This window comes from Camelus dromedarius, chromosome 14 (assembly GCF_036321535.1).
Source record: "Camelus dromedarius isolate mCamDro1 chromosome 14, mCamDro1.pat, whole genome shotgun sequence".
In the NCBI taxonomy this organism is placed as follows: domain Eukaryota; kingdom Metazoa; phylum Chordata; class Mammalia; order Artiodactyla; family Camelidae; genus Camelus; species Camelus dromedarius.
Genome location: NC_087449.1, coordinates 51,706,648 through 51,734,464, shown reverse-complemented (window position 1 = coordinate 51,734,464; position 27,817 = coordinate 51,706,648). Strand labels below are relative to the sequence as shown.

General features: G+C 37.0%; 1 protein-coding gene across 2 annotated transcripts in view; it reads right to left on the bottom strand.

Moving 5' to 3' along the window:
• The window catches only part of EYA3 (EYA transcriptional coactivator and phosphatase 3), an 85,740-nt gene that overhangs the window by 10,415 nt on the left and 47,508 nt on the right, over positions 1-27,817 (bottom strand). Inside the window, exons 7-16 of one of the 2 annotated variants that reach the window (XM_010996888.3) lie at positions 25,679-25,816; positions 19,436-19,521; positions 16,625-16,808; positions 14,601-14,740; positions 10,449-10,532; positions 9,116-9,205; positions 6,954-7,012; positions 4,814-4,974; positions 2,405-2,519; positions 1,314-1,435 (exon numbers count right to left, since the gene is read on the bottom strand). In XM_010996888.3, coding sequence (XP_010995190.1) covers positions 1,314-1,435; positions 2,405-2,519; positions 4,814-4,974; positions 6,954-7,012; positions 9,116-9,205; positions 10,449-10,532; positions 14,601-14,740; positions 16,625-16,808; positions 19,436-19,521; positions 25,679-25,816 — 1,179 coding nt within the window. The remainder of the gene's footprint in view (positions 1-1,313; positions 1,436-2,404; positions 2,520-4,813; positions 4,975-6,953; positions 7,013-9,115; positions 9,206-10,448; positions 10,533-14,600; positions 14,741-16,624; positions 16,809-19,435; positions 19,522-25,678; positions 25,817-27,817) is intronic. The other variant, XM_010996890.3, reaches the window with a different exon arrangement.

Here is a 27,817-nt window from a genome sequence, read left to right as displayed (position 1 = left end):
CCGCCCTTCCCCAAATTGTGGTAAAAAACACATAACATAAAATTTATCATCCTGACCATTTTTAAATGTACATTTTCAGTAATATTTCATATACTCACACTGCAACAGCTGTCCAGAACTTATTCATTTTGCAAAACTGAAATTCTATCCGCACAAGTAAAAACCTCCTATTTCCCCTTCCCCCAAGCCTGTTAACCACCATTCTACTTTCTGTTTCTATGAATCTGACTACTCTAGGTACCTTACAAGTAAGTGGAAACACACAGCATTTGTCTTTTTGTGATTGGCTTACTTCACTTAGCACAATGTCTTCAAGATTCATACATGTGGTAGCATGTTACAGGCTTTCCTTCCATTTTAAGGTTGAAATAATATCCCACTGTATGTATATACCACATTTTGCTTATCCATTCATTCGATGGACATTTGGGTCGCTTCCACCTCTTGGCTATTGTGAATAATGCTACTATGAATACAGGTCTGCCAATATGTTTTGAGATCTGCTTTCAATTCTTTTGGGTATGTATATCCAGAAGGGGGACTGCTAGATCATACGATAGTTCTATTTTAAATTTTTTGAGCAATCACCATACTGTTTTCCATAGCAGTCGCACCATTTTATAATTGCACCAGAAGTGCACAAGGGTTCCAAATTCTCCACATCCTCACCGATAATTGTTGTTTTCTGTTTTTTTGATAGCAGCCATCCTAATTGGCATGAGGGATTTAACCATTTTTTAAAAAATAAAGTTTCCAAAGTGTACTTTTTAAATTCTTTTTTCTTTTTTTTTTAAAAAAGTTTTTTTGAGGGGGAATTAGATTTTTTCTTTTTTTAATGGAGGTACTGGGGATTGAACCCAGGACCTTGTGCATGCCAAGCATGCACTCTACCACCAAGCTATATCCTCCCCTCCAATCTAAGCATTTTTTAGTATACAGCTTAGTCCTTTATTTTTAATCTAGTTTTCTGATTATACTATACACTACAGCGCTCTCTCTGTGAAAGAGGAATTTGAAATGGGGCAAAAGTAGATTTCTAAACTAGATATGCTCTTTCAAATATTATAAAAGAACAGAACATGATACGTTTTAAGTCCGACAGACCTGGATTTGAATCCTGTTTATGTACTTACTAGCTGTGAAGACTTGAGCAGCTACATAACCATTAAGCCTGAACTGCCTCATCAGTAATAACAGGAGAAGAGTGCAGTGAGAACTACAGATATATATATGTAAAGTGGGACCAGTAGATAATAAGCACATCCTAAGTAGGAAGTATTACTGTAAGGCCAGACAACAAATACAAACCATACCAATTTTGGTAGCACTGTAGATGTTTTCAATAGGAAATATTTCTCCTAGTCCATAGAGGAGAACCTTGGCCAGAGCTGGAACCAGCTGGGTTGTTGTGATCAGAACATTCACACAATTCTTTCTAGAAGGGAAAAAGAAGGAAAATAAAAGAAAAAGGTGAAATCAAACCAACCTGGAAATAAGAATTCAAATGGGTCTTGTCTGTAGGATCTACTTGTGAAAAATTAACCTCTAAGTGCCTGGTATGGTATTTGTTCAGTGCCAATGTTCAGTTATTGCTCTAGTTGTCTCAGGTTTATTTATTTTCCATATTAAAGGACAGAGAGTATGGTGGACACAGAGGAGCACCTTGATTCTCGTCTCATTTCCCTTCTGACCATTCTGGCTCACTGCATTGTTAGCAAATACCACCATGTCACTGGCGGCACACTCCAGAAAACAAACAACGAGGCTTCCGTTACTATTTTATCTGAAATAACTCAGCCCTTAAGTGAGATATGATTTAAGTCCTTTCTGCTCTTCACACAGTAGCAACATAAATTCCACAAAACACATTATTTTCATAGGTCCTTTACTTTCACAGATATCCACCCCTCGGTGCCAGTTTTACTGTCTGGTCTACTAGGTTGTGGATCTGGAATTCCTGCTTTGAGGGAGGGACGAATAAGAGTATATATTCAATTTCTATTCTAAGCTTCAAGCTGAAATCTCCTTAATTTGCTTAATGGATCCTGCCTTCCTGAGTAGGTTTTGGTACATTTCGTTGGAGCTACCTGTACTTAGGATACTTGTGACATATCTCTTACATGTATATTTTGATGTCGTCACCACAGGCCCACCCATCTTTTGGGCTGGAGATTCTGGGTTACTGAGTATAATTTTGTGAACAAAAAGTAAAAACTTTCAAAAACTTGAAGGTGTGCTGTTAAGAGTGAAACAACCGTGCCTCCCATCTAACCTGATACTTCCCTGCATCATTAGACTCCTCTCAGCCCTGTCCCATATCTCGTTTTAGGAAATGGCCTATCTTGGACTGGGGTAGAAAAGTGTATCTCTGGGAGGATGAGATCTAAAAGAATCATTTCCATACCTGGACTGGATGAGAAGTAAGGACTTTAATGCAGTTCCTAACCAGGAATCTGTTAAAACTTCAATTTCTGCTCTTAGTCTCTGCAGTGCTTCCTTTCTCTGGGGGCTGAGGAGGCCTTTGGGAATAAAAGTAGACACATTCATCATTTGACAACATATCCTTGCTAGCATCAAGGGTGCAACTTCTAAATTCAATTTAGAAATGGTGTGAGTCACTGAAATATTCTACTGAGCATCTCTCTCCTTGGTAAAACCCTAGAGCAGCCTACTCAAAGTATCTTTCTGACTTTCTTCATCAGAATATTTCACTAGGGGTGGTACAGCCCACAAAAATAAAATCAGCTGACAGAAACACTGATTAGGTTCTGGCACAAGCTCTTCCTTTCATCACCAACCAGTAACATAATTTGCAGAATTATGCAGGACCATACTTCGAGTAGCACTGCTTTAGATGTAACCTCAAGAACCAAAGGGGGAAAAAAACTAGTGTTACAGCTGGAAAAGTCTGCAGCATTTCCAATCTCTTTCTAAAGAAACCAAAGCCCAGGGAGGAAAGGGGGCTGCTTAAGGTTACATAGCAAGTTAGTGGCATTTGGTCTCGGAAGTCTTTCCACTACCAAACACAGCTCCCACGATGACTCACCCCCTTCAGAACACATCAGCCTGAGATTCCAGGTTGAATAACCAACTCTCTGGATATCATTTATTTGTACTGTACTTCTGAAACAATTCCAGCTCACAAGAGACTAAAACATTGCTTTAAGATCAGATAATTAAGCATAAAACAAAACAGAATTCATCTGATGGAAGTATGTTACTGGACACTTGAGTTATAATATTCTAATAATAAATCTGGCACTGAATTTTCTGCAGTGAAGGGAAAAAGAGAGCCTGTATTCTATTACCAATACTCCATAAAAACAGAAGGCTTTTCTCTGAATAGAACTGCGTATAATTTGTTTTCAGATTGTTGGTTTCACAATGCAAGCCTTGAATTAGATCACTTTCAACATTTCTGATAAAACAAAACAAAAACCAAACCAGTATCTGTTTGTCACTATGCATATACATAAGCACATATGGGTCATATACGTAACTAATAATATGATGTGGTACTTTGTTAACTGGTATTTTACAAAATACAAGTGGACATTAGTTTTAATAAATTCCCCAGGGTAGAGTCGGGGGATTCTCATGAAGGGTTATATGTCACTTTCTTCAGGAATCCAGGTCCAGACACTCACTGGGCAGAGAAAGGATCAGACATGTAGGTTGTATATGAAAACGAACAAAAGAAAGGCTAACGTCTGTGAGAGAGGAAAAGTGAAGACATGGAGTTGCCCAAATAAAAAGTACTGGCTCTGAATCATAAGGGAAAAAAAAAAGCAATAAAAAGGGGAATCTCAAAAAAGTAAATTAGATTCCCAAAGCCAGATGCCTATGATTTTTTCTGGTATTGGAGGGCTGTAACAGGAATGCACCATACTATTTTTACTTTCTGCACCACACTGTGGTGGTATGGCAGGCAGGAGCGCTCTCTTGACCTAGGGAAATATACTTTGAGGCAGTCTGGGGCATCCCTGAAACTTCAGACAATGTTTTGTGTGTATGTAGTAGGCGTCTGACGGTGATGGTTCATAGTTTTCAATATTTTCTCACAAAGGCATATCACTTAAAAAGGAACTGCATGAATGTAAAGTGCACTGGACCCAGATCTGGGGAATGTGGATTCCAGCTGTGGTATGGTCACTAACTTGCTATGTGACCTGCCCTCATTACCCTCATGATGTACCATTAATTTTATCAAATGCAAAACAAGGGATTCAGAGTAGTTCTCTAATGTTTCTTTTAATCTGAACATTCTGTAACTAATTAACTAATTCTAAATAATAGAATTTTAGGCATAAAATGGCACCTGACATTTGAGATATTTCTAGGCAGAAAGAATTTCCAAGGTCCTTCAAATCATAATACATGGATACTGCTAATCCATAATCCTGGACCTAGTTTTCCATCCACTATAAACCTAGTCCCTATTTCTACCCGATTTGTCCTGATGGTTACATAAATCATTCAGAAACCATGGCAAGCTATTAAATATGACTGACAATGGTTGTGACTCTAGAGTAAAATACATGTCATCAAACATAATCTATGGAAAACAATTCCCTTAAAAAGGCACCTGTCTAAAAAGAATAAGAGAACTTGGCGAAGTTATGCTAAGAGATGTCCATGAGAAATGCAGAGCTTCCTCCCCAAGGGTTTCAGTTAAACTTTGTTTTTTTAATACAGAGTTAAAATGTTACTGTGCCACAAATTCATAAGCCAGGGAGTTCTAAGGAATTCCTGGAAAAGAAAATGGGAAATCAGAAGGAAACAGAAAACTGGACTGGCTGGATGCCACACTTACCACCCACGTTGCTTTTATGCTTATCATAGATTTCCCTCACTTTTCGGTAGCGGAAAGCCAGCTTCCTCATCCAGTCGACACCTCCCTGGACACCCACAGAGGAACCATGGCTGCCACTGCCTCCTGAGCCACTGAAACCATCTGTTGAGAAACTGTAGTTGCTGCAAAGAGAGAGGATGATGAAAATTAAAATCTACACTGCATGGAGTTTTTGGGGTGAATGCCACTTGGGATTCTCTATCCTATTCCTGGCATCTGACATCAAGGCTTTGGGAGTCTTCTTCCTTAATCTCTGTATGTCAGAGTCTATCTTTCATTAGTCCTCCATCTTACCCCTATTACTTCTATCAAACAAAGGATGGAGAGGGAAGGAAAGAGAGATAGAAACAATTCAAGCATCAGCATCCCATCGAGGCTAGCTTCAAATTGAGCATCTTTTCATTAATGACAAAAAATTATCTTACAGTGAAAAAAAAAAGATATAAAACTTTTGCGTATGCAATGACTGCAACTATGTAAAAAGGAGAAATTGAAAAAAATGGAAGGAACTAACCCAAATTCTAATAATAGTAAGAAAATGGGGGTGTTTATCTTCAGCAACCTGTTCACTAGTTTATTAAGTTCATGAGTCACCATGGTAGCTATAAAATGTCCACAAATTCTTTAATACTCCTCTCTTCTAATTCTGCTCCCTTTGGGTGTGGACTGTTTGAAAGTACACAGAATGTGGTGGAAGTGATGGTGTCAGACTTAGAGACCAAGCTTCCCTTGCAGCACTTGCTCTAAAAGAAGTCGGCTGTCACACGAAGAGGGACACATAGTGAGGACTGAGGCCTCCTGTTATCAGCCATATGTGAGAGGTTAGAAACAGGTCCTCCAGCTCCAATCCAGCCTTTAGATGATTTGAGCTCCAGCTCTCTTGATTTCAATCTCACAGACCCTGGTTCAGAACTGCCTGGCTAAGTCACTTTCAAATTTCTGACCTACAGAAACAATGTGATGATAAATGTTAATTGTTTTAAGCTACTAACTTCTGGGGTAATTTGTTACACAGCAATAGAAATAATTAATACAGTTAAACAGGCAGGGAGGGATTAATACTTGCTAAATAAAGACTTAAAAAATGACTGACAGAATTAGAGACAACTTGGTTCAATCAAAAGCCAAAATAGAGTTCAATTATATGTGAGATTCTATATTGAAGAGAATAAAGATGCCAAGACATGAGACGGTAATAACTAGTTAGCCATACATATAAAAGAAAAAAGAAATTAAAACAAAAACAAAAACCGAGGGTTCAAAGTGGATCATAAACTGCTTTAGACCAGGCTTTTTCCCAAAAAGGCCAGTAAAATCTCTTAAGAATGCGCCCTTATGGCCACGCAACACACAACATACAGGACTGGATGCTGCTCCTAAAGTGAAACCCTTCAATTCTCGGTACCACAAGGCCAGGCCCCTTACTGATATGTCCAGTTCTGCTCTGGATTTGAGAATTCATTAAAACAAATTAACGTGAAAAGATGTGACAATGTTTTTTCTAAAGGTCTTTAAGTACAAGGAAGATAAATTTTTGGATCTTCTTAGCTAAGACTACTGGGCCAGAAGACAGTGGGCAAGAGAGAAAGGAGGAGACTGAGCAGGAATTTTTGCCACTGAGACCTCCTTGGTTTAGCGTTCACTGTGATATTAATGTTTAAGATTGTCTATCATTCCTGACACCATCCGACCCCCACAATTGTTTCCTTGGTGAAATTCCTGATGCTTATTTGTTTCTGAAACTAACTAATCAGGAGGCGTACTTTTCCTTACTGAAAAAACTGGCCAAAGACAAACTAGTGTAATGTTTTTTTCTCATCCCATCACGCTGCCCGTTCTTCAAGGTCGTAGTCTGTGCTGAGAAAGCCACTCCAGTGTTGGCGCTAGCTGCTTTCGACACCCCTCAGAATTACTCTCTTTTCTGTATTCTATCACATTTTCTACTGTCACCTTCTCAGAACGCATGCCTTCGTTAACTATGTTTGTTTCTACCTCCACTAATAGATTGTGAGCTCTTTAGTGCTCTTATTCATCTCTGTTTTCCACTGAACCTGGGCATAACAGGTGCACTAATGTTTAAGCCATCATTGGTTTTTATCACCTCAGGTCTTGGCCATTGTCATCAGAAGCCACATCTTCCACATGCACCTGGTCACATTCCTGTTAAAAGACAAAACCACACATTATTTCAGTCTGGGGAGGAGACATGCTATTACCACCATGATATATTGTAAAAATACCACAAACAATGGTGGGATGATAAAATACCTTATGGTCTCTCTAATGTGTGGAGGATCACTCTCACCCCCCCTTATTGTCCAACTTGTTTTAAGGCCTAATTTACGTTCCTCCAACCTCATAAAATCTTCCTTAAGCATCCCAACCCTCAGTTATACTCTTATTGCAATAGTTCATATTTCCAACAGCCCACGGGTATCAGCACAAGCTCCCGTACACTGTCAGGTATGCCTAGTCCTGTAACAGACTGTAAGTCCTACTGTAGGCCACTTATGGCATGACCAATATCTTACATCTCCTTTGTACAACTCTGGTCTAGTCCAGTGTCCTTATGTAGCATCTGCTCAGTAAATTTTTGCAGATGAAAGAGATTCTGGTAGAGTATGTGTGGTATCAAAACTGAGAATGACTGAAACAGAAATTTGTAAAGTCAAACTTAGGAATTGGAAGAGGTCATCTAAGTCAATCTCCTTATGTTCTAAAAGTGAGGTCAAGTGATTTACCCAAGGTCATAAAACTAGTGAGTGGTAGAAAGAAACTAGAAGGAGCCTGAGTCTTCTAATTTGAATCCAAGGTTCTTTCCTCTAAGCCCACATGACTACTGACATAAAATGCCACCCGCTGCCTGACTGACAAGAGTCACTCCTCTGACACCGCCTAGGGCAGTGCTGTGTTGTCCATCTGCATCAGAATCCTCTGGGGAAGATTTTAAAAAATGCATATTCTTGAATCAGAATTTCTGTGAGTGAAGTCCTAGACTCTTCATTTTTAACAAGGTCCCCAGGTGATTCTTATGCCCCCTAAAGTTGAGAACCACTGACCTGGGGGGCAGGAACACATTCAGGTCAAATTCTTCACAGAACTTTCAGTCCTGAGTGAGGACTATGTCTAGAAAATCATTACAAATACAATTTGGCAACAATTATTGGCATATAGTAGGTTTTCAAGAAATGTTTGCTGAATAAAAACTATAATGTCCTAACTTATCAACATGTGAAGTTGAGGGGAGATTAAAGCATTGTGGAGCTTATACAAAAGTACTGGAGTTTAGAGTCCTATTAATTTAATTTGTTGGTGAACTGTCTGTTGAGGAGAACTAGATCGTATTTAAAAAGAGGACTACTTCATATTTATAGAATGCTAGCTTATTTTACTTTTTCACTGTTAAAAAAAAAAACAACTAGGTTTTATATATATATATATAGTACACAGTTCAAAATTCAAAAGGACATTAAGTGACAAGTCTGCTCCTTCCCACCTCTGTGTCCCAGCAACGCATTCCCATCCTCAGAGAGAACAATTGTTACTTGTGTAGGATAACTGATTAACTGAGGCCTAGAATGGGGCGATAACTTTCCTAACCTGGGACTTGCAGCCTGTGGTTTTCTGAATCCTAGTCCTGTGCTCTTTCTACTACACCATGTTCACCTCAAAAGTGAACTACAAATGTCAAAGCCAAACAAATTCACCAAGAAGCTCTCAATGTTTCCTAGTTTCCCTCCACCTAACTCTAAGATGATCTGGAGATCAAGGCTAACCTATTCATGGACAATAACAACATGAATACAATACAATGAGTTAGAGCAGCCGTTTACAACCCTGACAACATCAAGATACTATCTTTTAAGAAGGTAAAACTGAAGAACAGTCAAAATAGAATGAAGAGCACAAATAATCAAACCCACCTTCTATACAGTATTTAATACAGATGAGTAAATTAGAGTGTTGGTTTATATATCAGTGCTTTGCCCGATGGGTTGGTATTCCCCTAGAACTAGGTCACTTCCAAACAGGGTAACAAAAATCAAATTTTGAGTCAATAAAATTGAGGCCCAGAACCAAGACTGTGGTGACCTAACCAAGGCAGTATTCTTTCAAGACTATGGATGCCTAAGTGCCCAGCTGGCCTCTCCATACCCACCCTGTCTGACCACATTTCCTCTAAATACAACAAACACAGGCTCAATAAATAGTTACTGAACAAAATGTTTCACTGTAGCACACAAACAATTTTAAAATGCTTACCTCTAAGTCATTGAAAAACAGATGTGTATCAGCCACTTCAAAAATCATTTCTTCCATTGTTAAACCTGAGCCAATCACTACTGTTGGGTCCTGAAAAACAGTAAGGGGAAAATTTGCTTGACTTGGTACTCAGAGCATTGGTCCTGATCTTTAAATATTTCAAAATTATTTTGGGTCAAGGCCAAAACAACAATGGCCCACAAGAGTGCGTCTAACTATCACTGATGCAATTTCATTCATAGTTATAAGAATTTGGGATTGTGCAAAGTTAAACATTTCAGAACTTTAGTTTCTAGAAAACTTAGACCACTTAAAAAAAAAAGAACACTTAACTTTGGGGGAAATTTTCTGTTTCAGGAGAAGTTCTAACTATTGCTAAAATACTGCTATTGTAACACCCATTATGTTCTTACACACACTGTAACACCAGAAGCCAGTAATCTGACAATCTCAACAACCAAAAATTAAGTAAAGAAAGGCTGAAGAGTCAAAATATATGAAGGACAATCAATGCACTTAGCTTTAAAATGGACTATGAACCCTTCACTTAAAAGCTGTAATGCTCTTTTTTATATACTGTGATAACCAGTTTTTTTTTTTTTTATACAGCATTTGAGCTTATGTCAGCTTGCCAGCCTAGATACTAAAAGCCACTGGAAAGTACTTCTAACAGAAATATTATTGACGATAAGAAATAATTAGGAGTAAAAGTAGGAGAGCAAAGGAGGCAGATATTTTTATAAAATGTATTCATAGAAAGTTAAAAACAATAGGGTCCTGAAGGTAATTTAGTATAGAAATATACAGCCAATCCCTCAAACACAACTCATCCCTCTAACAAAACTGATGTTTATACTGATGACTAAACAAGTTAAATTCTGCTTGGTGTATCTCATTTAAGAAGGTTATAATCTATTTTAAAAAGATATTTTATATTTTGTCTGTATTTTCAGTTTACAGATCTGGCATATACTCAGCTAAATGAAATTCTCAGTTTGGGCTGTTAAAAAGTGACTTAAGGGATAACAGATGAGTCTCTGAAACATATAATCCTGAGACTCCACTCTGCTTTGAGCCTCATTCCCATACTCAGTCTTACAAAATACCACTTTTGAACAACTTCAGCTTTCAGTACTGGTCCTAGGTCTAGTCTCTAGTTTTATCACTAACTCTGCCTGACCGAGTAGCCTGCCTGGTACAAGCCATCAGGTGAGGTTTTACCTGAAAGTGAAAGGTCAACAGGGTAAGATGGAGGTAACAGGGAAACTGATTTTGATTACCTTGTCAGGAGAGGGAGGGCCAGTTACAACAAAGGAAGAAAGATTCAAATTACCTTTCCATATTTCTGGGCATAGGATCCAGTAAGAAGGGAGTGGAAGATGATGATGGTTTCATCTAAGTCCCACAGAAATACCCGCTGAGTGAAGAAAATATTAAAAAAAAAAAAAAAATGAGTAAGCATCTTTCCCAATCATAATGGAATGAAACAAGAAGTCAGTAACAGAAGTAAAACCAGAAAATTTACACATGTGTGAAAATTAACATAATCTTAAATAACCAATGAATAAAAAGAAACAAGTGAAATTAGAAAATACCTTGAGATGAATGAGAACTAAAACAACATACAAAAATTTACGGGATGTTGCAAAAGCAGTGCTAAGAAGGAAACTTACAGCTGCAAATGTGGATCTTAAAAAAGAAGATCTCAATCAATAACCTAACCGCACAATTTAAGGAACTAGAAAAAGCCAGCAGAAGGAAGGAAATAAGGAAGGTTAGAACAGAGAGAGATAAAGCAGAGAGTAGAAAAATAATAGAGAAAATCAACACAACCAAAAGCTGGTTTTTGAAAAGGTCTACAAAATTGACAACTTTTAGCTAGACTGCCTTAAAAAAAAGGGAGAAGACACAAATTACTAAAATCAGAAATGACAGTGGGGATATTGTTACCAATTTTACAGAAATAGAAAGGATAAGAAAATACTATGAAGAGTTATACACCAACAAATAACCTAAATGAAATGAACAAATTCCTAGAAACACACAATGTGCCAAAAGTGACTCAAAAAGAAACAGAAAATCTGAATACACCTTTAACTGGTAAGGAGGTTGAATCAATAATCAAAAACATCCCAAGAAAGAAAAGCCCAGGGCCAGATGGCTTCACTGGTGAATTCTTAACACATTGATCGCCCATTGTGGATCAGGTGGCTCTAAGGAAACACAACTGTCACCCAGATTTGGGTGACGTGGTGATCAATGAGTTAAGGAAGAATTAACACCAATCCTTAAACTCTTCCAACAAGTTGAAGAGGTGGGAACACTTCCTAACTAACTCTGTGAAACCAGCATTACCCCTGATACCAAAGTCAGATAAAGACACAAGAAAACTGCACACCAATGTTTCTTATGAACACTGATGTAAAAATCCTCAACAAAATAGCGGCAAACAAAATTCAACTGCATTATACACCATGACCAAGTGGGGTTTGTTCTCAGAAAGCAAGAATGGATCAACGTAGAAAAATCCATGTAATAATATCTCATTAACAGAATTGAGGAGAAAACCCATACAGTCACCTCAATTGATAAAAAAGTCATTTGACAAAATTCAATACACTTTATGATAAAAACACTCAATAAACTAGTAATGTAAAGGAACTTTCTTAACATGATAAAGGCCATATATGAAAAACCTACACCTAATATCATACTCAGTGGTGGAAAACTGAAAGCTTTATCCCTGAGATCAGCAATAAAAAGAAGTATGACTGTTTTCATCACTGTTTTATATTCAACATGGTACTGGAAGTTCTAGCCAGAATAAATTCGCAAAAAAAGGTAAAAGAGGCACCCAAACTGGAAAGGAAGATGTAAAACTATCTCTGTTCGCAGATGACATGATTGTACACAGAAAAAACCTTATAGAATACACAAAAAAATTGTTAGAGCTAACAGATGAATTCAGAAGTCAGCTGTATTTCTATACATTTGCAATGAATAACCCTAAAAGGAATTTAAAAAACAATTTCATTTACAATAGCATCAAAAAATAATAAAATACTTAGGAATAAATTTAACTAGTAGTTCAGGACTTACACGCTGAAAATTATAAAACACTGCCGAAGGAAATTAGAGAAGACAGACTTAAATGGGAAGACATTCCATGTTCACAAATGGAAGACTTAATATTGCTAAGATGACAGTACTACCCAAAGTGACCTACACACACAATGCAATTCCTATCAAAATCCCAACAGTGTTTTTGAAAGAAATAGAAAAACTCATCCCAAAATTCATGTGAAATCTCAAGCAACTGAAGAGCCAAAATAATCAAAACAACGTGGTATTAGCATAAGGATAGACACATAGACCAATGGGATAGAAGAGAGAGCCCAGAAATAAACCCTTATATACATGGTCAATTGATTTTTGGGGGACAAAGATACCAGGATCATTCAATGGGGAAAGAAAAAGTGTTTTCAACAAAAGGTCCTGGGAAAACTGAATAACCATGTGCAAAAGAATGAAATTAGATCCTCACTTCACATGTAAAAAAATTAACTCAATATGGATCAAAGGCCTAAATTTAAGAGCTGAAATAATAAAATGCTTAGAAGAAAACATAGGTGAATATCTTCATAACCTTGTATCCTTAACACCAAAAGCACAAGCAATAAAAGAAAAATAGGACTTGGTCAAAATTTAAAACTGTTGTGTATCAAAGAATACTATCAAAAGAGCGAAGACAACCCACAGAAAATATTTGCATATTGTATACCTGATAAGGAATTAATAGTTAGAATATATAAAGAATTCCTAAAACTCAACAACAAAAAACCCCAAATAACCCAAATTAAAAATGGGCAAAGGATTTGGACATTTCTTCAGATAAAATAGACAAATGGCCAATAATCACATGAAAAGATGTTCAACATTATTAGTCATTAAAGAAATGCAAATCAAATCACAATGAGATACCACTTCACAATCTTTAGGATGGATTATCCAAAAAATGGGAAATAACTGGAGCCCTGGTGCACTGCTGATAGGAATGTAAAATGGTGCAGTCATCTGGAAAACATTTTGGTGGTTCCTCAAAAAGTTGAACATAGAATTACGATATGATCTAGCAATACCTTATACCCCAAGTAACTGAAAAGAGGGACTCAAAGAGATACCTGTGTAGCAGTGTTCATAGGAGCATTATTCACAGTAGCTCAAAGGTGAAAAAAACCCCAAGTGTCCATCACAGATGAATAAACAAAATATGGTATACACAATGGAATTATTCACCCATAAAAAGGAATGAAGTTCTGATACATGTTACAACATGGATAAACCTTGAAAACATGCTAAAGTGAAATAAGCCTGACACAAAAGGACAGATATTGTATGTATGATTCCACTTATATGAAATATGTAGAATAGGCAAATTCATAGTGACAGAAAGTAGAACAGAGGTTACCAGGGGCTAGTAGGAAGGGAGAATAGGGAGCAGGGGTGCAGTTTTTGCTTGTGATCATGAAAAAGTTCTGGAAATAGACAGCAGTAACAAACAACATTGTAACTATACCTCATGCCACTGAACTGCACACTTTAAAAATGGTAAATTTTATATTATATATACTTTATCACAATTCAAAACAATAAGTGAGTCCTCAGTTTTTCCCAAGAAATGTATCAGGACTTTAGATTTTCTTTCTCCCCCCGGCCCCCCTTTCCCCCCAGTAACAAAAGAGAAGAGAGGTTCCAAACACAGCCTCAATTTACCTATGTCTTGTAAACAATTGTCAATGGACTCACTTTTAAATACAGCTTTTTTTCGCCTTATTAAAAGACCACATTATAGAAAAACTGAAAAATGAAAAAAGGGTTAATATCAAAACCCCATTATTAGAATTTTATATGACTTTCTAGTCTTTTTACTAATGAAGCCAAATGCATGCCCATAACAAATTCCTATAGTGTTTAATCACAGAATAAGTAAGTGCCAATCTCGTAAGTTACCAGATATGGTTGTATGTTTCACAGAAACTTGCACTAAAGCACTTCAGTCCTCTCATTTTGAGATTTTTAAATGGAGAACAGTATGACTTTACTGTGACACCCTCTGCTTTCTGAGTATCGTGCACTGTTTTTTCTGTTCTCCTTTGGGATACAGAAAACTGTTTGTTCTTTCCCTTAAAAAGTTACCTGGCTACTTAAATTCAAAAAAGCTTTTCTGATGCTTCTGGTGAAAAGGATCTTGAAGTAATTATGGTACGATGTGAACAGACAAACGTGTTTTTACATTTCTCTTTTCTCTTGGCCAATTCATTTTCTCTTGTCCAGGAATGAAAGGGTACACAACATAGAACCACAAAATCTCCATGAGTTTCAGATATATGTTTGATTAACTTAAGAAATGAGGAAAAACAAAACAAAACAAAAACAACAACGACAAAAAAGAAAGCAGGTAACTCAAATGAGTTTCTTCCCATACTTCTAATTCACTGTCCTGGGAAGAGCTGGCATCAGCTTTCCTTTTGCCCCGGTTCTTGCCAGTCATGTTTTTCCTGGACTGGTCATCAGCATCTTTACTTGGTGTAGTCTGGGACAAAGATGGGCTTGTAGAAGGGTCTCCTGGAAAGGAAAGGTGAGAGACATCTATTGCCAGCAGTCACAGGCTATAAGAACCCGAACAGGAAGGTCAGCAGGTTTTCTGCCCTTAAGAATCACACTGCAGCAATCAAGGCTGGAAAACCATAATTTACTTAAGCAGTTTGGAAATGTAGACCCAGGAACTGAGTATCAACAGCTCCCAACATCACAAAGAGAGTTATAACTAGAATATGCCTGCCTCCCAATGGACAAATACACCTGTAAAGTAATTTTGTCAAAAAATAAATAAATAAATAAAACCTGAATCTGATCAAGCTTCTAGATCAGTTTCCCACTTTGGCACAATCGATATTTTGAGCCAGATAATTTTTGGTGTGAGGGGGTGTCCTGTGCATTGTAGGATGTTTGGCAGTGTCCTTGGCCTCTACGCACTAGATGCCAGCAGCACCTCCTTCCCAGTGTGACAATCAAAACCATTTCCATACATTGCCAAATATCCCTGGGTGTAGGCACGTGGGATTGAAGGCAGAGGGCACAAAACCACCTCCAGTTGACAACCACTGCTCTAGATCCATTCACCAATTTACAATAAAATACAGAAGGCAACAGGATGTATTAAACTACCCTATCTGGTTATAATTGGTAAAATTCAGACTGAGAAATGGTATGGGACAATCTTGTTTCTTCAACAAATAAATTACAACGGGAAATTTTAAAAAGAGATGGGGGGATTTGTAGATTAAAACAAAATACATATCCACCAATCACAACATATGGACCTTACTTGGATCCTAATTTAAACAAACTGTAAAAAGACAAACAAAACTCCAAGCATTTATGAGAAAACTGGAAATATAAATACCTTTTGGTATTTTATGATATTAAGGAATTACTGTTGAATTATTTTAGATGGAATAATGGCATTGTGGTTATGTTATTGAGTATTTATCTCTTGGAGATATGATACCTGGAATTTGACGAGAAAACTGGATGAAGTATAGTTGAAACAAGATTGCCTATGAGTTGTTAATTGTTGATATTGTACTAGCCTGACAACTTCCGTCTATGTTTAAAATTCTCCATTATTAAAAAGTTAAAATTGTTACAAAGAACAAAGATATTTAGAGAAATGAATTCAAAAGTAAGGTATAAACACATGTAATTATTTCAAAGTTATCCCAGTTTGAAGCAGCGACCGTCTATGTGTCCATTTACTTAGAAGAGCAGTAGAGGCAAGATGCACAGAACACTGCTCTAGGTGATGTAGAGCACTGTTTTTAAAGATGTGTCAATGTTAACAATAAACAGTCCTTCCTTGAGTTATACGATGTGACAGTGAACCACCATATTTTCTAGTGGTAAGTAAAAAGTACGTGCACATATTTACTGGATGTGTGCATAAGCCTTAACATCAGGGTTTTTGAACATGGGCATCATAATTCATTGGTCCATTTCAAAGCTATGGGCTTAAATTTATTTCTTTAGGGGAAAGGACCATAACTTTACTCAGAATTTTAAGGTGATCCATGAAACAGAAAAAGTTAAGATCTACTGTTTGAGGCCTCACCAGGAGTCCAAAATATGCACAGACTAAAACCAGAGTCCTTGAAAAATGTATAGAAAAGATTCTGAAGTTTCCTGTGATAAGCATGTTAAAATCATAGGAAGAGTGGAGTGGGAGTCATAAATAGCCTTTATTCTGATACTCTTTTGTTCACAGCATCAGGTATTACATTCAGTCTATCACCGACTCACCACAGTTTGGCTCCAATGTAAATACGCCTCACCTGACAGGGTAAGCCAATGGCATGGTAATGGTGACTTAGACCAGAACAAAACAATCTTCACCATCACTTGTTGGATGAAATGCCCATAAGCCGAAGTTTTTAGAGCTGCGGTGCTTACCAGAGGAAAGTCTCTGTGCTGCAGGCGCAGGAACCATGACACTAGGCTTCTCCGTCTGGTATGTGGCTGCTGCTAAGGTGGTACTCTCAGCATCACTGTTAGTCTGGCCTGTGACTCCAAAGCTGGAGCTGGGATAGCAGGCCTGGTACTGACTCTGACCAAGGATAGTATAGGTGGGATAGTCCTATAGGCCAAAGGGAATAAGGGAGGAAATAAGACTCTTAGAAGAAGCGTAACATTAATTTCAACACAAGAGACTTTCATGTCCCTCTTATTTATAATTATTTCACTAAAATGTTAACTTGACTTCTCATTTACCTACCCACAGTCTTCCATCTAAACCAACAATTTTCAAAATGCATTCTGTGGAAACCTAAGGGTGAAGAGGAGATGCCTCAGGGGCAGTCTTTGGGATGAGGGTGAGGCTGAGAGAGAAGTGTCCCATGCAATCTACACACAATGTCCCTTTTCTACTATAACAGCTCTTTCTTTTTCTACTTTATGGAACTGTTGCATAAATTTCTGCACAGAACTTTTGAAGGAAAGATTCTACTCTTTAAGAAGTTTATAAACCACTGCACTAGATGGTAGTGCTTCCCCCACCACTCTCCTTAATGGAGGCACTGGGGATTGAACCCAGGATGTTGTGCATGCCAAGAATGCACTTTACCACTGAGCTATAAATATATACAGTGCTTCTAAGGACAGATGAGCTTAAACAAACAAGCACATATCCTACATTAAAGTTTCTGTTTAAAAACTGAGTATCTCTCTTTCTTTTAAAATAAACAAGTTTTCTTTACAGTTTCTTTATTTGAAGGAAACTTCTGGTGGTTTCATGGGCACATATGTGACAAAATTTATCAAACTGTACAAGTTAAATCTGTGCGGTATATCAATTACACCTTAATAAAATTGTTTTTTTTAAAAAAAGAGTATGATGCATAGCTCAAATACACATCCTAAAAAAATTCCATTGATAGTGATACTGGTGACAAGTAGGAAGAAGCTAATTGATCAGGACAATTATTTATAAAAAGTACTGAGCATCTAACAAATGTAATTCACAGTGTGTGTGTATGTATGTGTGTGTGTGCTGGGGGTATGTGTGTATGTGCTGGTGCATGGGCAGGAGAAGGGAATTTTAAAGAAAAGAGTAAGTCATGCTAGCTGAACTCAAGTGAGTTAAAAATCTAACAGGAGAGAAGACAAAAAAATTTCCAACAAATTGACAATAAACCATATGTCAAATGAGTGAAACACAGAGGAAAACAACTATTACTGCAGAGTGCGGCAGTTAGAGAGCTTTGTGAGACAAGTAGGCAGGGGAGACAGGAACATGAATAGGCCCTGGGAAGTTTTATTAAAGGGTCAGAGATACTGAGTTTGGTTGAAGCAAAGGGTCTCTGTAAGCCTGAATGATGCATTAACTCACATGACTTGGATTCTTTAGGCAATGGTATTTAGCTTGTGTAGGGGCAGGAAATGGGGATTATCAAATTCAAACAGACAAAAAGAGGAAAAGATTCTGAGCAGGTCAGTGACAGGATAAAAGGTGGCATTTAGAGAAAATTAATCAGTAAGTTTTAGAAAATGGAAAGGCACACAGAAGAACAAAGATGAGATGATTAACTTAGGGTTAAAAAGGGATAAAAGGCCAAAAGTAGGAAATGAAAAAAGACAGAATTCCAGAAATGGTTGGATTAGGGATGGGTAAGGGAAAAAAAAAAATGAGGATGACTCGTCTGGTTTTAGGCCTAAGTACATTAAAATGGTGCAACTGACAAAAATTGAGAAGCCACAGGGAAAAGTAGTTTACTTTTGGAAGACAAGGATGGTGGAATGAAAGCTGGTTTCAGATACGGTCAACTTAAGGAATTAATATGATATTGAAGGAAAAAAGCCCATTAATTAGCAGTACGTCTGTACATCATGAGGTCAGGACTAAAATCTGCATTTTGGAGGCAGTAAAGGGATGTTGTGAATGTGATTAAACATTCTTGGGGATGAAATAATAAACATGTGGAAAACTACATAGAGACTATCCATGATAGAAGACAGGATCAAAAAGACAGGCTATGAAAGGGAGAGAGATGTTTCCCTGAAGAGTTCCAGGTAAGCAGTAGGAACTCAATAAATACTCATGGACTAGAAGAATGAATAAATGCAAAAACATTCAAATATAAAAAGTGAACTAGAACAGTAATGTTAAACGCAGCCAGAAAAAAAGATCCACGGGACAGTGGTTTGATAAATACTAACTGCTGCAGAGAAAACAACAACAAAAAACACAACAAGAACAAAAACCCTAAAACACTGAAGATGTTACTAATGATCTAAGCATAAAAAGTTAGTAGAACAGTGATAAAGACCAGACCACAGACAATTCACAAAGAAATGAGTGGCTAAATAAAAAAGCAGAAGTAATATTTCCACAAATATTTATTATGTGCCTTTAATATGAGTGCTAGGCATTTTTCTGAATTCTCAGAATAGATAACTGAACAAAATAGAAACATAAATCCCCACCCTCATAGAGCTTCCATTCTAGTGGCAGCAGGGTAAGAGGTAGACACACTCATAGTAGATAAAGGAGCAGATATAATTATATCATTCAGAGTCTTGGCAGAGGAATGAGACAAACTGGATAGTAGCGTGAGAAACCATCCAAGGTCCCAGTTTTGAGGGCATCCAGAAAAAGTTCTCATCACAGCCCATGTTGATTGTTTCTTGGACTGGCAAACTGATCACGGAGAGAAGAGCTAGCTAGATGAACCATATCAAGTAGGATGAACAAACGTAGCACCATACCTGGTTTGAGATGCTGGAAACTGCTGCTGCTGGAATATTGGCAATTGTAGATGAAGTGGATATCAGGCTGGCATTTGTGCTTGAAGCTATAAGATTCAAAGTGTTAAAAGATATTAAAGATAATATGCAAAAGGCTAAAAGAAATTGAAATGGCAAAGGAAACAAATACTACATGCTGGTTTTGCTCTTTTGCATGCTGTACCTTAATTCAGATTTGATTAGAAATAAAACAGTTCACACATTTTTCTGTTTCAATTTGAGTTGTCAACTCTCCCTAACATCCTAGAAGAATACAATACAATGCACTAGTTCATACTAATGATACCAATGAAATCAGAAGCTAAACCAGATCACTCCAGTCCATCTTCTCCAGCAACTGAAAATTAACTCACCTGCAGTGTGACCTACTGACATCAGTAGAAACAAGAGTTCTGGTAAATCCACGTGTAATTCCTATTTACTGTCACTTGCCCCAAATTATGCCTTTCCTGATGCAACACAACTACTTTGAGAAATCAAGGTGGTTCTCCAAATTCTAAAGTCTTGGAGTTGCTTCTTGGGCTCTACTCAAATAATAGATTATTAATGTGGATCAACAAACACCATGTTCTGGCATTTAATGATTTTACCAAAACCTGCAAAAACTTGGAAAATATTAAATATTATTCTGGTCAGGTAAAAAATTTACTTTACATAAAAGCTACTTTGACTGCCTGTCTCAGGGTAAGGAATCTGGGTTAAGTTTTTCACACCCTTCTATCACAGATTCCACCAGGGTTTTAATCAAACCCTCAGTAATTAGTATTTGCCACAGTGGTTTTTTTTTTTTTTCAGGTGGCCAATAAATGAAATTGTGAGGTACTGCTCTTAAACTACTCTCCTTCACTTATCTTAAGCACATTGATACACGGTTCCCACTGCAGTCACACACACCATAAAGGTTCACCACCAAGTAGACCAGACTATCTGACCACCTAGTCCATCAGCAGCAAAGTCCTCTATAGAGAGGGAAGCTATTAGGAAAACCTCCATTAAGAATAGTGCAGGGAATAAATGCAGCAGAAACTTGAGAATACTGGTCAAAATCAGAGTGAATTTTTATCCCTTTCCCCAAGGGTGCTCTGCTTAAAAGAAAGTCTACAAGAGATTGAGGTAAATTAGATATAAGGAACAGTGATCGCTGCAACCCTAAACTCTCAGATTAAGAAACCTGGGACAAAGAAGAGATGGAATAATTTGCCCACTATCACAGAGTCTATCTAGTGGCAGAGAGTCAATATGACCACTGGGATATCTCCCAATTCTTCATCCAGTGCCCTTTCCTCAGAGTCAGTGGCTGAGCTAGGGAATCAGATTTCCTCACTCTCCAGGGAGATTTTCTTTTCTATAGTACTCCTTCCTCCAGGTGAACTAAAGGACTCTTAAGAGTTTACTTTCTTAAGCACAACAATTAAATGAAATTGATTTTATAAACTTACAGATGATACTTTCTTCCCATCAATATTTTTCCCCCTAAAGGGAAGTCCTAAGAAATCACTGTATATAAGCTGGATGACTTTTAAGTAGTTTTTAATCATTCTTGTGGGAAAACAATTTTGAGTAGATTCCAGATTCTATTACCAGTATATGCTAGGCAGGCCCACTGGCTGAACACAGGTGATTTAATGTGGGAAAGAAAAGAATTTATTTTATCTCTTAAGTTTATCTCTCCTAGTTAAGTCCATTTCTAGCTCATTTTTTTCTTTAGCCCTAGTCCTAGTACATAGTCCTCTTTTCTACTTTAATTCTATTCTACTTTCTTAATTTATAACTGGTCAGAGGTACAACTCATTCATACCTGATCTTTTACACACCTGGGAATAAAGGTACCCTGACTGACAAGGTGGTTTTATAAATTTAACAATTTTCAGACCACTTACTGAATTGGGCTAAAGGTTAAAAAGGGAGACCTTACAAACAATTGGCCACTCTAATTATCCCTGACAAGAAGTTCAATGACTCGACTAGCTAGTTGTTGATCCCGAGTTTTTAACAAGTACCATGCTAAAAATCACAAATTCCTCTCAGCAATAGAGGCTTCCATCATAGGAAATGTTGGTCTGGTAACCTAGAAAGTTTATAGGGCTCAATAACACTTCTTTCTCCAATCCAATCAAATCATTTCTAACACATGTAATTCATTCATTCATTCAGCAAACGAGGGTCTTCTATGTGCACAGAAACTATTCCAGCCACTGAAGAAAAGAGTAGTGAACAAGACAAAGCCCTGCCCTCAGGGCATTTAAATTCTAGTGATAAAAGCCGGACAGTAATTAAATATGTATTTATTTAGGCTCTTGTAATCAGCACTGAGTCAAGCTAAACTCACCTAAAAATATACACAATCACTGCATGCCCTACCTACCACACAGCTATGACTAAAAAGCCAGGGACCTCAAAAAGAAGGAAAAAGAAAAGAAAAAAAAGTACTGATTACATAAATATATATATATATATATATGTAGGTCTCAACAACAAAAAATTCAATTGCAGATTTAAAAAACAAAAGCAGCAGCAATAAAATATGCAACAAAAAGAATAAATTTAGAGGATCAAACAATACTCAAGTGGTAACTCCTATTGCTATATATCTAAAAACTATTAGCTCTCCAAATGCCAGTGGTATGGCCAACTGTTTCTGGATAGTTCCCACTCCTGTTTCAACAATGGAGCTGTGAAATCATAGAAAGACAAACATTCTGAGAGCCAGGCCCCACTAGAGGTCCACCTGATACAGTCAAGATACAGATAGCTTTAATCTTTGAAGATTGTGGTTATAGAACTGTGAGAAGTACGGCTGAATTAAGTGACATTGCCCCACTGCTGGAGGGTAAACCTGAGGGTTAATGTACATAAAAGTTGGTGCAAGATTTAGTTTCTACCCACCTGTCTAATCTTACTTATGTCTTTCCACTACTCTTGCTCAACCTGGCTTTTGAGTTACTCAAAACAAGAGAGGCTCTTTCCACTCAAGGACCTTTGCAACATTGCTCTCTGCCTGGATCATTCTGCCTGGTCTGTCCCTCTTGCCCTCCCAGCATGATGGCTCCTGCTCAGTATGTCTACTTCCACAGACAGACTCTCTCTGACTCCTCTATTAAAGCTAACTCTTTTCTTGTTTACCCAATCATAGCAACCAATTCTTTTTTTCCTTTCAGAACACTTTTCAAAATCTATTTATTTACTTGCTTGTTTTCTGTCTCCCTCACTAGTCTGTAAACTCCATGATGGCAGAATCTTACTCTTATTCACTACCTCCAATATCTAGCAAAGCACCCGGTCTACAGTAAGTAATGCTCAATAAATACTCATGGGATTCATGAGTAGCATGTCAAGGTCATCAAAAAAACAAGCAAAGTCTGAAAAACTGCACAGCCAAGAGAAGCCTAAGGAGACATGACAATCAAATGAAACGTGGTGTCCTGGATGGGGTCCTGGAACAGAAAAAGGACATCAAGTAAAAACCAAGGAAATGTGAATAAACTCTGGATTTAGTTAATAATAACGTACCAATTTTGGTTTATTAACTGTAACAAATGTTCCATTCTAATGTGAGACTTTAAAATAGGGAAAACTGTGTGTAGGGTAGGGAGAATGTATAAACTCTGTATTATCTGCTCAATTTTTCTACACGTCTAAAACTATACTAGAAAATAAAAGTCTATTAAAAAACAAAACAAATCTGGTCAGTGAAAGACGACTGTGTGTTACGAACAATATTAGAGCCCAAAGATATTCACTGAAAGTCGAGACTGAGTTAAAATTAATTTGGAAATATCTGAAATTAATTTTGCTACTTGAATTTTATCATTTAAACCATCTCAACTGAAGAAAATATACAGAGATTGGGCCATAGAGTCACAGACACTCCAAATTGATACAAAGAAGCCAGATCTATTTAATCAAAGGGTCTTTATGAGGATTAAAGTATAAACTAAAGAAAAGGTTCTGATCAGAGTTGATCAAGCCAGAAGTGGTATTACCTTTTTGAGATAATTACCTCAATTTCCCTGGGAAGATGGGCTACTGTCAATTGTTGAATGCTTTGGAGGGGATAAGGGGACACTGCTATTATGACCACTTTAAAAGAAAAAAATCAACATGACGCTCCTTGTTTTTATTCTGTGGAACGACTGGGTACTTACATAGGGGGAGGATGATACTGATAGTGGAGAATTCAGGTAATTCAAATGTGCCAATAATACCCATTTGTCATTTTAGCCAATTGTTTCAACCTGTTTCCTACCAATTTTTTTTCCCAGAATAAATGGCAAAAATGGATAACCTGATGGCCAACTTCTTAATCTCTACTGTGCCGAAGTTCTAATGAATAAAATGGGCCAATAGGTTAATCAGAAAAGGGAAGGAAAATGAATTCAAATATTTGCTAGTATAGGTTCTCAATTACGGGAGAGTTGATATTGATATCATGATTTCAATATTGAAAATCATAAATATTATACTAATGTGCTGGAATCAGACTGAACAGCTTACATTCTGACTTATTTACTAACTTTGGAACTTGGACAAGTCACTTTGTGTCTTATGTTCCAAATCTGTAAAATGAGATTAATGACAGTACTTCCCTCATAGGTGTGTTGTGGAGATTACACAAGTAACATCTGTCTATTGCTAAAACAATGCTAAGTACATAATAAACACTTAACAAATACTAATAATGATCATTATTAGCATAATGGGGGGAATTGGGTTAATTGATGAAAAGGGAAAAAATGTATTAAAAGGTAACAAGATAATGGTTAATGAAGTTTACAGAACATTTTCATGACTCTTTTAAAGCAATGGGTCCTAAAAGATCCCCCAAAAGATGGTACCTCTTGTTTTACAAGGAGGGGAAAGTAAGTATAGCTATCAGTTCCTCAAGTTTAAGATACAATGACAGAGGATTGGTGGTTCTACACCTTGCGAGAGGATTGTTAGTATAAAAGAAGAGAACCCCTTGCTTTTCTTTCATGACTTAGGTGTAGTCATCAAGGATGCAGCTGTTTAGGAGGGACTTAGCTACTAGATTTGCCTGCAGTTGGACATAAAAGGTCTACCAACCTAGAGAAATACTTTATAAAACTGAAAGAGGGTAGAGAAGACAGACAAAGTCACACTCTTGAATTTTTTCTTCCTGATTTGTTTCCATTTTAGAAAGCAAGAAGGTGGAGGGGACAAAAAAAAAAAGTGAAAATGAGTAAGAAAAGAAGAGACTCAGTAAACAGTAAGAGGTAAAACGGTAGCTCAGAGCAAGGCCTTAACAATGTGGTGACCAGTTCTGTTCCCAATGGACCAAGAACAAGTAGTTGGCAATCATTTTATTGAAAACAGTTAAAACTGAAAATCAAAATGTTGTTTACTATGATCCATATCAAAACATTTTTTATCACTTAAGTTCATAACTTAGAAGTATCTCAGACCAGTTTCTGCTACCCTCACCCCTCTAGCACCATTTTATAATGAATACAATTTTAAAGCAGGGAGAAATCAGAAGAAAGGAGGCAGATGAGAAGCTAGATACATGGACATTAATTCTCAATCTGGAGCAATGACAAATTGCCTGCACTGTACTTGGAAGGGTAGGGAAGTGACTCCATCATGCCTTTTTTGAGTTTCTCTGTCTTCATTCCTAATAGTCCTGTCGTAATATTAACCATTTACAGGAAGAACCAGGAAGGCAGAGATGTTTAGAGTGTAAGCTTTAACGCTATGCTTTTCATCATGAAATAGAAACAAGTGAACTTTCTGAACAAGAAAAATGCTCCCACCAATAGTAAATGGGAGTGGAGATAGGACTAAACCACAGCAGAAAAGCAGCACACATGTCAAAAAGCAGCACTCATCTTACTTTCTATTCTACTTGGACTTCACATAAAAGAAGTGAGCAAAGTTCTAACCCATGGAGTCTTCTGCTTATTTACAGGACAAAATGCCACTGAGACCAGACTAGAACAAAGTCAGGCAGGTTTTCTGGACACCAACATGCAAAAGGGGAGTCTTCAATTCTACTAAGCAGTTCATAGTCAGAGGCTTAAACTACCTATGAACCACACTCCTAGGTTCTAGTTTGCCTAATACAAAAAGCATGCACAAATGCAAATATCCTGTATTACCCAGTATATTTGGAGATACAGGTAGATTGAAAACAAAAACAGTAGTAATTTTTTAAAAAACAAAACACACACAACCATGCCTATTTACCTTGAATGGGATAAGAATAATGTGCTGGGCTTGGCTGGCTTGTGGTTAACCCTGTAGTGCAGGTAAGAACACTGTGTTGACTTGGAGATGGAGTCTGAATTAAACCACTTTCAGGTTTCATACCTGGCCACAATGCACCTGAATCAGATAAATTGGACCAATTACAAACAATACACTGGGACTGAGGAGCATGGTTATGCTTTCAAATATCAGCCAGTAGGTTTAAAATCTGAATCTTAAAACAAAAGTAAATTTGCTTGTAAGAGAAAATTATTGATTCTCCCACTTGTAATATACCACAAGCAAATACATTTCAAAGAACTGGGGAGTGGGGCCACAGAAACAAAAACCTTGTCAAAAACCCCAATAGTGAAATGTATATAAATTCACTTCATTGGTGGAGGAAATTGACCAGGATTCAGAAAAAGAGCCACTGACACCCATCTGTTGTTGTAAAGAGTGCCTGATGTTTGTGTACAGTGATATATCATTTATCTGCATCATCAAGGTGGGAGACATTCCACATAAGTTTAAAATTCACTTACCCATTAAACAAGCACCAAATTTTTCTAAAATGTAGTATATACCCCTCTGCCTTCTTAAGCTGGTTATTTTGTTACCTTTGTTTCTTCTGATTAGGAAAGACATACCTGCTTATTTTTATAAATTGAAAACATCACAGAAATACGTAACTTAGAAAAAACAATGTCATATATAATTCCATCATCCAAATTTAACCACCCATTCACAGTTTGCGTAAGAGTTATTCAGATTTCTCCTGTGTTTACTAATCTTTTTTCTTCTTTTTAATAAAAATGGGATGTTACATGCTGTTCATAATTTGTTTTTCTACATAATAGGTGAAAGACATCTTTCTCTGTCAGAACATAATAAATCCATCTCATACTGATAGATTTCATAACTGTTCACTTTTATTTTATCACAGTGCTCCTGACTGACAATCTTTCTAGAATATATTTATATCCTTTCCTGCCTTCTTAGCAGGGAGAAGATAGAACATACCTTTTCTCAGAATTATTGTTACCAAGATCAATATGGTGCTGTGCTATGTATATTACAGAAACATCCCCAGAAGCTATTGTGATATGTGAAGACATCTGCCTAGTACTAAACAGAACTCAATTACACTTCTATGATTTTTAGGTTTTATACCACTTTGTCTTTTCTCTGTGATCTCTTACTTCTTGACAATCTGTTTCTGATTGTACCTCCTTTTTCATTTGCAGTAAACTAGGAAACAATAAACAAAGTTTGCTTCTACATGAAAGCCTAAGGATCTCCTTTATGAGTGAATAGGTTTTGCGGTAACTTTGGCTATGTGTAAGTCTATTTAGAAAAACCTCACTGTGTCCTGAACAGCTATGGCTACTGGATCAGTACAGCTGATGCTGATAATTAGGCCCAAGAGGATTCATCAATCCAACACATTCTATGTAAGAAATCAATACCAAGGTCAGCCATAGCTCCAAATTCAATATTATCTTATTTACTGAGAAGATTAAGGAATATCAACACCTCTAGCATGAATTAGGAGAGCTGGCCCCCTCTTCCACCCTTAGGTCATGATGATTTTAAAAGTCTTGTCTAGGTAAGCCACAGAAAAAGTCTTTGCTATTGCTGACATTTAACAATAAAAATATTTGAGACTGCAGTTTTTAAACATTTATGATATGAAATTTGAATATCAGAACTAAGATTCTTGGTGGTTGACCACCACATTTTCTAAGAAACAAACTGCCATTTCAATGTTACAGTCACTTTCAGACTTACTGTAATCAATGTAATTTTTTTTCTAAATAGGTTCTGAACCTGAGGTGTTGGATTTGTGAATATGTTTATTACTACACTGTCCTAAAATATTATCTTACTAATAAGAATAGTATTAACTGAGGGGGGAGGGTATAACTCAGTGGTAGAGTGCATGCTTAGATGCACAAGGTCCTAGGTTCAATCCCAGTACTTTCATCCATCCATCCATCATCAAATCAATAAACCTAATTACTCCTTCCCCCCAAAAAGTTAAAAAGATAAAAAGAATAGTATTAACTGAGAGAATTTTATTTATATATATTTTTAAGTTTCAAAATGTAAAATGTCTATAAACTGGTCCTTCTTTTA